This window comes from Dermacentor albipictus, chromosome 4 (assembly GCF_038994185.2).
Source record: "Dermacentor albipictus isolate Rhodes 1998 colony chromosome 4, USDA_Dalb.pri_finalv2, whole genome shotgun sequence".
NCBI lineage: Eukaryota > Metazoa > Arthropoda > Arachnida > Ixodida > Ixodidae > Dermacentor > Dermacentor albipictus.
This window is the reverse complement of record NC_091824.1, coordinates 152,004,600-152,016,264: the sequence shown is the minus strand read 5'-3', so window position 1 is coordinate 152,016,264 and position 11,665 is coordinate 152,004,600. Positions and strand designations below refer to the sequence as shown.

Below are 11,665 nucleotides of genomic sequence, written 5' to 3'. Positions count from 1 at the left end.
GCAGTGTGCCTAGGGCTTGACACGGTGGGACGACCTCGCAAGTTGCGAACGTAGCAACACGCTAGAATATAGCAACATAGGTGAAAAGCGCGGTCCTATATATACCGGCAGGCTTCTAGCACTGTTCAACTCACATATGGGCGCGGGACTGGGATTTCTGGGATGGGGCGCTGAAGAAAATACGCAAGCGTATACAGTATATGTCAGGGTTAAACTACTTCAAGCAGTATTGCACTGAAGAGCTCACTGAGCGCTACCAGCAGCCTTGTTTATGCCGAGCAAAAGCCGCAACCAGATATATTGTCTTCGCCAGACGTTAGCGCATCCACTTCTTCGATGCGTACGCGATGACTGCAGTGTAACTTCACTCGAAATCTGCTCGCGTGTAGTTATCGATACCTCATCACACGCACTGTGATTATCTCGCGCTGTCATATGAACGCACTGATGCCAGGCCACGTTGTCCCGAAAATACGTCGGAAGTGGTTTTCATGTCGTTGCGGCTTAATAGAGAATAACGATTTGCTACAGAGTACAAAAGGGTCGTAGTTTAATGGCGTTCAGTGCTAAAAAAGAAACGAAGCAAGATTACGCGCCTGAAATATACATACAGGTAGAATAATAATAGAAAAAACGCGAGAAAACATTGCTTGTGTTGGCCAAGCAAGCGAGATCATGGTGATGGTACGTAGATCAAAACGTAGACGAGGTGCACCAGGTGAAGCAGGCCGGTGAACATTCCTGTGGCCTGGAAAGAAGACGGGGATGGACAGGTGTAGGATAACTTTGGCACGCAAGTTACAGAAGCCATCATAGTCATCGTTAGTATTAATAGCTATACGTAGAAGGATCAAACACATAGATCGGCAAAATAAGTGGGCACTCACTCACCAATATTTTTTTTCCGTCTATATACTCGCACTCACGTGCACTCACACTCGTGAATATTAGCGTTCCTGCAAGCGCCCATTCGTACTCACCATAACCTGCTCTCGTTCAAAGTCGCCTCCACTTTCTCTCGTCTGCACTAATTCACATACTATACTCCTGTTCACACTCACGTCCACTCACCCCCTTCGTCGCTGAGTATTCCGATCTATGAGTTTCAAGCTGTTCGCAAAATGAGAATCTTTGAGGCTATTTGCGACGTGTAGTGGCATGCGGCAAACCTACGCACCACGTCAAAACAAAATCTTGACGATCACTGCGATCGAAAGAAAAATACCCGGTTGAAAGCAATCCGAACAGTCAGTCCACATTGTCCTGCAACCGCTTCAAAATTCGTATAACGTTTACTGGGCACGTTTGTTACACAAAGGTGCAAGATTTCAAAGAACATGAAAGGAGGTATGCGTTTTTTTTAATAAGGTATATTAAGTGCAGTTCTTCGCCATCCTATACTTAACTTTTTATTCATGTAGCTTTGATGCGCAGACATTACCGAAAATTAAACTTTCCACTATTTATAATCCAGGGAAAGTCTTCTAGAGCGTTCACAGCTGACCCGCCGTTGTTGCTCAGTGGCTATGGTGTTGGGCTGCTAAGCACGAGGTCACGGATCAAATGCCGGCCGCGGTGGCAGCATTGCGATGAGGGCGAATTGCGAAAGCACCCGTGTGCTTATATTTAGGTACACGATAAAGAATCCCAGGTGGAAAAATTATTCGGGAGTCCCCCACTATGGCGTGCCTTTAATCGAATCATGGTTTTATAAAACCCCATAAGTTGAGCGTTCACAGCTTAGGATGTCTCGTATGCTGAAACGCAAATTATAATAATATTGCGAAAAGGCATTGGGCAAGGCAAATAAGGAGTAGCTATGGCATCAACAGAGTTTCACTATAGCTATTGAGGGCAGTAGCGCACTTTCCATTCCTTTGTAAAACGAATGGTGGGTTATGCACGTATACCCTGTTAGAGTGTCTCTTCAAAAAAAAGAAAAGGATACTGCCATTCTAAAGGTTGTGCACCTCAGTATTCGCCGCATTTATCTGAGTCTGTGTACCTACTAGGGAAAAACATTGAGCCTACCGAGGACTTACCATGCCACAGAAGGAGTCAGGCATGTTGGGAAGGTCGTACGTCATCACGGCCACCGACCCCAGGAAGTACATGCTCATCGCGCTCGCCTGGAACACCTTGTACTGTGCCAGAACAGTTGCAGTGATTAGCAAGGCTTCAATTTAGGATCGTGCAATGGCCAACGATATCAGGCGCGCGCTTTGTTCAGTCTTGGAAGCCGCTGTTACCGCGGAAGTAGCACTTAAGGCCGTGACCTAGGGAAAATGAAAGCAATGAGAACTATCTCCGGACCGCTGCAACTTCGCTATCTATACGGCGCAGGTTTGAAATTTCAAAGTTTTTATCAATTCTTGAATTTCGGTCTTGTAAAAGAAGTTTAAACACTCAAGGAGCCATAACACAAATCCCGGACGGAGAGTTTGGAGATCCGATGAGTTCTATACAACACACGGTCTTAAATAAAATGGTCACAAATATATGCCTTATGCAGGTGGCATTCACGAATAAGCGTGGACGAAAGTGCGCCTGCGACACATTTGCTTCTTCTGTGGATCAGTGGCCTGCCGCATGAGGTCCCGGGGGGTCGATTACCCGCCGTGGCTGTCGCACTGCGACGGCGGCACAATGCTATAACGCTCAAATGCCGTGCGTTCGGCGCACGTTAACCGGTGGTCAAAATTAATTAAGAGTGCTTCGCTACAACGCCCTTCAATAGCCCCTACGCTTTGTCACGTCAACTTCCATCGCGGAAGAAATCATGAACATCGTCTCCTTCCCCGTATTCTTATAACCATTTGCGATTGAATCCATTTGTTGAAGTTATCGTGCGTGCATGCTTACGTCACTTTATTGCGATTTAACGCTTAGCTCACCATTAAACAAATATATTCATTGCTTTTCTAATGAGGAGACCTTCATGTTTTCTAGCAGAAGTGAAAGGTATCGTATACATTTAGTAAATATTATTTAAGATAATCAGAAGTCAGCAGGCACTTGCACTTCTTGCCTACATCCCACCTCTGTCACAGTGTCGCCCGTCGTACGTGGTAGCGCAGTGGCTACGGTGTTGCGTTGCCAAGCGCTTGGTCGCGGGCTCAATCCCGGTCGCGGCTACCGCCTTTCGATGGGAGCGGAATGCAAAAACAGTCGCATATTTAGAAATAGGGACTCGTTAAAGAATTCCAGGTGGTCAAAATGAATCCGGAGTCCCCCGTTACGGCATGCCTTATAATCAGATCGTGGTTTTGGCACATGAAACCTTAGATTATAATTTTTTGCGTGCTTTTGAATACAGGGTTTTTGAATGCAGGAAGACAGTGCCCCAGTTGAGACGGCACGACCACTCACGTAGATGGTGATGGGCAGCACCTCGGCGACGTGCTGCGAGCTGAGCCCCGTCACCAGGAAGTGGAGCCCGTTGACCGAGTAGCCGAAGCAGCAGGCGTACAGGAAGTGCTGCGACTTGGAGCCCACGCCGAAGATCATGTACGTGAAGAAGTTGCCCAGGCCTGCCAACTGAATGGCAAGGGAACGTGAGATGTTCACAATGGAACCTGAGGCACAGAATTTATTTCGCCATGGTTCTATGCGATACTTCCTGGACAACCCATTGTTTTACGAATGCTTTAGACTACCCCTACTTACTATTTAGTATACCTTAAACATATGTTTACTGCAGGACGAAGGCCTCTCCCTGCAATCTCCAATTACCCCTGTCCTGCGCCAACCTATTCCAACTAGCGTCCGCGAATTTCCTAATTTCATCGCCTCACCTATAGTCTTCTGCCGTCATCAACTGCGCTTCCCTTCTCTTGGCACCCATTCTGTAACCCTAATGGTCCAACGATTATGTAACCTGCGCCATACATGACCTACCCAGCGCCATTTTTTTTCTCTTGATGTCTACTAGAATATCGTCTATACCCGTTTCCTCTCTGATCCAAGCCGCTTTGTCTCTTACAGTTACGCCTAGTATTCTTCGTTCCATCGCTCTTTGCGCGGTCCTTAACTTGTTATCAAGCTTCTTTGTCAGTCTCCAAGTCTCTGCCCCATATTTCAGCGCCGGTAAAATGCACTGGTTGTATAATTTCCTTTTCAATGATAGTGGTAAGCTTCCGGTCAGGAGATGACAATGTCTGCCGTATGCGATCCAACCTATTTTTATTCTTCTATGGATTTCCTTCTCATGATCAGGGTTCCCTGTGATTAATTGACCTAGGTAAACGTACTCCTTCACAGACTATAAGGCAGAGTGGCGAGCCTGAACTCTTGTTCCCTTGCCTGGTTATTCATCATTATCTTTGTCTTCTGCATAATAATCTTCAACCCAACTCTTACACTCTCTGTTTAGGTCCTCAATCATTTGCTCTAATTCTTCTGCAGTGTTGCTGAATAGAACAATGTCATCGGCAAACCGAAGGTTGCTGAGGTATTCGCCGTCCATCCTTACTCCTAAGCCTTCCCAGTTTAATAGCTTGAATACTTCTTCCAAGCAGATAGTGAATAGCATTGGAGAGATTGTCTCCTTGTCTGACCCCTTTTTTTATAAGTACCTTCCTAGTTTTCTTGTGAGGGATTAGGGTAGCTGTGGAATCTCTGTAGATATTTTCCAAGATATTTACGTAAGCGGTCTGTATTTGCAGCCATAAAAACTTGGACAAACGAGGGTGTAGGCGACGAGACTGGTTCTGAGGAGAGAAAATGAAGGGGGACGAGAAGTTATTCGCGCATCATCAAAACTGAATCCGCAGATTGAAGGAAACATAAACCAGCAATTGAGCTTCGTGTGCTGTTCGTTCGCGTCTCATATTCATACACGATGGCATTCAAGCAAAGCGTGGAACGCGATCCACCGTGAATCGCACATTTCGAGCTGAATATTAACGCGAAAGCGTTAAGGGCCCCATGTCGCAGAAAATCCGGTGTCGGCGGAGTTGTCCGTGAGCAAAAATTTCCGTATTACTTAGGTATACGTATGTGCCACACCTTGCTATATGACGTGTGGTATATGCGGGTTACATTTCTACAGCATTCCATAACCAAAGTTGCTGATATCTTGCATTACATTCTTCACAAGGTTATTCGTGGGAATTTTAAGAATGACAGCCCACAAACAAATGCCATAAAGAAATAACGACAGCGCATGCTCTTTATGGTAAATAATCTCAGACTTAAGTATTAAAAGTTCGAAACGACAGCAGAAACTTCCAAATGAAGTATTTTTTTTTATTTTGGCGAGGCTGTTCATTACCTCCATGATCGGCTCACGGAAGAGGCCGCGCTTCTACCAGAAAACTGGCCTTCGTGCATAGCATTCGCCGCCAGCGTTTCCCAGTAAACATGACGGTTACATACGCTGCAGTTGCCAGGAAGCGGGAGAAGCAGTCAGGGATCTTTGAATGTTACCGCGTTCCACTCTTAAAGGTGAAGCTTATGCGTCCTCCAAATTTTGGTATATGTCAGGACACATGGCCCGCAATTTTCACCCACCGAAGCACACCGTGTGGCGTTTTGTTATATATTCTGCGAAAGATGCTCACGCATGAGTTTCTGCGCATTTACAAGAGCCTGATCCGTACTTCGTGCTGCGGTCGTCGGTGGTGCACGTTACCATGGTGCGAATCCCACTTTGTCACACTGCAAGGGAACAAGCGAATATTTGCTAGAACCCAGTTTAGGCGACTTTGCGCACTTAACTGCAAAAGCAGTGAAGTCAATCTTGCCGCTGCAGCGGCATTACACTGAAAGTGAGAGAGGCACAAAGGAGAGATGCCTCGACCTGCACCACTAGTGTATCGCAGGTAGCGGCATTGCAAAATTTCTCGTTGTACCCTTCGCAATGTTTGCTTTGGCTTTTGAGAAGGGCATCGCAAGGCAAGGTTGCATTTTTAAAACCAGCTGAATTGCGAGGTGAACTTGCAGAGTCAAAGTCACAGCAGCGTTTCGCAATGTTTGCCGTCTGCTTTCCATCCATGCGCAAGTGCCTCAAGGACGGCTTCCGTTTCTTCCTCATGACGCTTCCGGTGAATAAACACTGCGTGATGGTTCGCGCCAAGGACACCTTGTTTTATCTACCAGAAAGAAGAAAAAAAAAACGCGCTGCAATGCCACAAGCTACTTAGAAAAAGAAAAAGCGCTGTACTGGATGTAAACTACAGCAAGCTTTGCATTTTTTTATTCACTGAGAGCTTTCATTTGATCCACTTATTTATTGGCTTACATCTGAAGCGCTATAAGACCTGCTCCACCTGAACACCTCCAGCCCGTGCTCTGGCGACTCCTCGTGCAGCACCTTCAACACATCCAGGGGCTTTTCCGACTTCTATGTAAAACATGACATGCGTTACCATCGACGACAGCTCGGACAAAAAGCCGTTTCTAGAATGAAGTTAACCTCTCTCTAGTTGGAAAATGAGCGAGGGCAACTATACATGCAGGGCCTACACTTTCCGTAATTTAGTTTGAGCTGATAGAAAGCAACGCGCGCATGGAGATCACGATGCAAAAAGAGCAACGCGTACAAGTCTGGTGCGTGCGTGCGCGCGAGTGTGTGTGTGCACATATGCTTACAGGGTAACGTTGAATAAAAAAAAAATGCAGCCTTGAATCTCGCCGCAGCGCGGCAGAAGTATGTCGTAGCCATGGATGCTGCTCTCAGTCGAAGTCCTCGTGAATCCCTCTACATCTGAAGTGTTCTCGCTGCGCCGTCGGCGCAATCACACAACCACGTCGTTTTATGACGTGCTTTCGCATCAGCACTCTAGCTTTTGCTTCCGCGTGTGAGGATTTGCGTTTTGCAGCGGAGTGGGCATCAGCAAAATGCCAAGGATACTCCGCGGAAGCAAAACCGTGCCCATTTTGTAGCTTTAACAAAGCCTACCTGCTGTGCGGTATTGCTTCTTCCTGACTATTTTCTTCTTTTTATCCCAGTACATTTCATTTAGCTATCTTTCTGAAAGAGGGGCGATGGGGGGCGCCCAGAACGAGGAAGTCAGGAGAGGAGAGAGGAGGTGTGGTCAATGAAAATTCGCAAAGCGACTTTACAGCTGGGCCTGTAATTCAGATGCAACGCACCAAAGATTGTGACATTGTTTTTCGTATATTTCAACTTCAGGTGCTATTACAGTAAGATGCGACGTTTGCAAATAGCGATATGCGTGTGCAAAACGGAAGTCACAGGTTCTTTCTTTCTTTCTTTCTTTCTTTCTTTCTTTCTTTCTTTCTTTCTTTCTTTCTTTCTTTCTTTCTTTCTTTCTTTCTTTCTTTCTTTCTTTCTTTCTTTCTTCCTTTCTTTCTTTCTTTCTTTCTTTCTTTCTTTCTTTCTTTCTTTCTTGTTCTTATGTGAACACTTCGGACAGACAGCGCATGGTGGTCTCCAGGGTGAAACTTGTCCAGCTTTCTCGCAGCACTACCGATTGTTGTCGGAAGCGAAAGATCACCCATTATGCTCCACCCGCCGCTTCCAGCACAAAATGAAAAAAGCTTGATGGAACATTCATCAAAAAACAGAATCGCCCTCTTTAGGTCGGAACAATGCGAGCGTTAAGCGCTCGCTACCTTGCCTTGAGCTTTTCAGAGTCGACAACGGGTGAAAGGTTAGAACTGCTGGCGACGGGCAAAAATGGGTAAATGTTGCTTATCTGCAATATGCGTTTCTTCCATTAGTACGTCGCATTACGCACCCCCGTTCTTCTACCACCTCGCTCTAACTTTTTTTAATTCTCCATGCCTATTACTGACATAAAGCAGATCATTAATGCCAGGCGCTCGTTCGGTATTTCTGCTGGAGCTGTACCAAAGTGGGCCTTAATAAGAATTGGAACGTTCGCAAACAAAGCCTGCGAACACGATCGCAATTCTAGACAATAGTATGTCCTCGAGGTAAGAAAACGCCAGAAAACAGGGAAGCTGAGCTAGACAATAGGGTGGACCGCTTTGTCTAGTGACAAAACTGACCGAACGCGAAACAGAAGGACATTGATTGGTTAACTGTGCTGCAGGAGGGATGAAAAAACAAACAAGGAAAGACGGGTGCAGAGAGAACAGGAGAACTAAGCGCAGCTATTTCTCTTCTCTTATTATTTTTTAATGCGCGCTTTGCTCATTCGTATAAATTTAGTGCAATCATGACGTTTAATTTTTCTTTTTCTGCCACGTCAACAGTACCCTGCACACAGTGATTCGAGAAATAAATTACTCACAACTTGGAACTTATCGCTTCTCAGTGTCATTATTTGCTTCCTGCATTTGTCGCCGCAACTAAGCCAGAGTCGTCAATTTGTGTTTTGCCAGCAAACTACTGGCGCATAAAGCGCCCTGCAGTCACCCCGTCTATTGCGTGCGGTTTCGGGTGCAGATGTACAGGGCACGCAATTCACGAGCGACCAGGAGGAGCCACGTCGCCGCTTTAGCGGCACTGGCACTCCGATGCTCTTGATCGTGAGTACATATTATCTGGCCTTACGGAACTGTTGGGCTCTATAGACATACGGCAAGAGCCCCCTATTCGCGCCCTTCATTTAAATTTTACCACATGCAGTGGTCCTGCATTCACTCGAAGAATAACGGGCAAACTGGCAACTCCATTGTGTGGCATTTCCATATACCTATATACAGGGTGTCCCTACTAACTTTAGCCAAGCTGTTCAACGAAAAAAAAAAGGACGGTGCAAGATACAGTTATAAGACCTACGTTGTTCGATCATCAAACCTCCGACGACTGAATACCATAGGTCCTATAATCGCATTTTGCACGTTTTTTTTTTGTTTGTTCAATCTTTCTTTCCTTTGAACAGCTTCGCTAAGGTTAGCTGGGACACCCTGTATATGGATATATCTCATATTCAACTTCATTCTTGAAAAGTTTCTCCCCTCTTTCCCCGAACTTCCCGCCTTCTATTCCTTTCTGTTTCTGAACCCCTTGAGTGTCTGAATTTCTTTTTTCGACATGAAAACATCTGAATTTCACTTAGAAATACCCTTATGTAAGGTTAGAATATCCATATTTAGTTTCATACAATTCAATACATATGGGTCGCTACCTCTGTGGCTCGTTAGAAAGAAACTGCAATGGGGGTATAGTGCGAAAGGATGCGTTTATGTCCGCATATTTTCGCACTGCACAAACTCTGAATTGTCAGACTAAGCATCTCGCATATTATGGCAGCCTGTAAAGCAGTCAGCATTGCAGAATTGGAGTGTTCACTGTCGTCAGAAACTAAGCGTGTGAAGCATTCTTTTCTTGTTCAGAGGGAGTGACAAGCCTACATGTTTTCGTCGGACGACTACGCATGACGAGAAAACGAGCCTTTCTTTAAGTTGACGGTCACGTTCATGTTAAGGCGCTCAAATTTGGCATGTCGAAAAATCAAACAGGGTATAGAATGACTTAAGGAGTGCTTCATGCTGATTGAGCCACAGACACACTAAACGCACGCCATCAGCATTACAAGTACTTTCGGTGATGGTGTTAAGAGACGAGCAATTCGCTCGCACAAACAAAGCAGGCCATTGTTCTTGGAGTATGATGTGAAAAAAAGCTTATTTTGTCATATATTACAACGCCCTATACACTAGAGCTCAAGATGAGGAGTTATATACTGCGGGCCTGGAGAGCTCACTTTGGTGCCCTGCTGGAGTTGTCACCCTTTCAGCCGCTGCTAAACCGGTAACGTCTATGAGCGTTCGTCAATAAACGTGCGCTTCCTTTCCATGTGACCTAGGTCGCCACTTGACAAAGGTCTACAGCAAAAATAAAAATACAGTGGGGTCAGTAGGAGGAATGACTCTGAGCGTGCAAGATGACGCTTGTGTGCGAGGCACGTACCACCTGCAGTGCGTTGAGGAAACCGTTGACCGAGAGCACGTAGTGGGTGTTGAGGTGCAGCTGGCTGAAGGTCTCGTCCACGGCGGACTGCCGGCCCACGAGAAACTCATCGGTGAGGCTGTGCGCAGCACGACAAGTACTGACAGTTTGGAACGACGCGGGCGTTTATTAATTAAACGGCGAAGAATGATAAGCGTATGAACTGTTTATCTTAATCTTCAGTCTGTGGTGCAAAACCGTTTCATGCGCCGGAACTTATCAGAAAGATATATTCAAAAGATGGTAAAATATACTGAGAAAATGACGTTGAAAAGTTAAAAAATAATAATTTTTCACCGACACAAGGTGATTCGAGCTGTTCAATACATGTACACGACCACAATGCTGCGACGCTTTTCTCACTGAGCTCCCCACAATACTTTATAAAGCAGTTACCGTTTCTTTGAACAGGAAGTGTCATTGTAATCTTCATACACCCATGCTGCTCCTAATATATATATATATATATATATATATATATATATATATATATATATATATATATATATGTATGTATATATATTTTCAGTATTTTGCACACCGCCTTCACATTCGGGTGAACGAGAGCCGGTACCTTTGTGTTTGCGCTTGCAAGAAATATTCTTACCACATGCGCAACGAGTGTTACGCAGTTAGATACATTGAATTAAGAGTAATAATCTCAATAAATAGTGCGTAATAATGACGAGGAATAAAAACTATTTTTGGGCAAAGTAAAGACGTTGTGAACTGATAGTTAACGCTGCTAACAACGATGCTTCAAAGTGATAGATGAGTAAGTCGGAGTACAATAATAAAGACCAAACGCAAGCAGCAGAAAACGGGATAGGCCAAAATATTGTCTCGCAACCGTGACTAAAGCCCAGCCCTGTGCATTCATATGATTCTTACATTGATTTGTTTCTCGTGCTCGTTTATTCCTTAAGACCCAATCCTCCAGCTCTGATGGGTGACATTGTACAATCGAATTGTCTTAAATAATCGGTAAGTTTTCTGCAAACCGGTGTGGAACGAGCCACTCTGCAGCAGGAAGCACTGCCGTGTTGTTTCCGTTCTTTAATGAGAACAAAAACCAGTTTTCAGGAGCGTTCTGCGCATTCTAGCCACATCAGAATGCGCCCGCCGTTACCAGGAACTTAGCTAACGGCTACGCATTTAGCAGGAAAACTTCTCAACGGCTGAGCCATGCTCACTTGTAAATTGGTTATAGGAGTTCATCAAGAGACAACAAAACTTGAACGCTGTCAGTAAATGGATATTAAAGAAAAGCGCTGTACACACACTTCCCGATATTGTTTCGTGTTTTCGGTTTTATAATTGCACGCAAATGATATCGCACTCTGAGGGTCATCATGTGGTATAACGACATAGGAGTACATAGCTCCTCAGCTTGCAGTTCAGAGGGGAGAGAGAAGAAAACAATCCAAGACAGGGAAGTAAACCAGACAAATGTCCCGTTGAGTATCCTGCACGGGGGAATAAGGTGGGATGAGGGTTTGAAAGAAAGAAGGAAAGGGCAAGGAAATTGCGACACACGATAGTACTAATGACAGGATTGTGAACACCACTGCGCGTAATGCAGTGCTGTAATAACCTTCAATAGCAATACAAATTATCTGCTAATCTACTAAAAACAAGGACAAACCGGAAAGACGGAAGACATGCATGTAAATCCTACCTTATCGCGTTCATTTTGCCTCCTTCGCAATCCGATATGGAAGGCGTAGCTGCTTCTTCTTCGTTCTCTAAGCACGCACAGCGATGCCTATCAGGAAGGGC

General features: G+C 45.2%; 1 protein-coding gene across 1 annotated transcript; it reads right to left on the bottom strand.

Annotated features, from left to right (window-relative positions):
* Positions 1–600: 600 nt before the first annotated feature.
* Positions 601–11,665, bottom strand: LOC135909781 (uncharacterized). Its single transcript, XM_065441849.1, has 5 exons — positions 11,565–11,665; positions 9,848–9,965; positions 3,370–3,537; positions 2,043–2,144; positions 601–748 (listed from the first exon to the last, which is right to left on the bottom strand). The coding sequence occupies exons 1-5, from the start codon at positions 11,576–11,578 to the stop codon at positions 674–676; spliced, it is 477 nt and encodes a 158-aa protein (XP_065297921.1). The 5' UTR covers positions 11,579–11,665; the 3' UTR covers positions 601–673.

What these genes read in the sequence shown, in the direction of transcription:
- LOC135909781 (XM_065441849.1), bottom strand. An exon ending in TCCTCAACGCACTGCAGGTG is followed by an intron (nt 3,538 to 9,847) that starts GTACGTGCCTCG and finishes CTTGCCATTCAG; the next exon opens with TTGGCAGGCCTGGGCAACTT. An exon ending in TGCTGCCCATCACCATCTAC is followed by an intron (nt 2,145 to 3,369) that starts GTGAGTGGTCGT and finishes GTTCTGGCACAG; the next exon opens with TACAAGGTGTTCCAGGCGAG.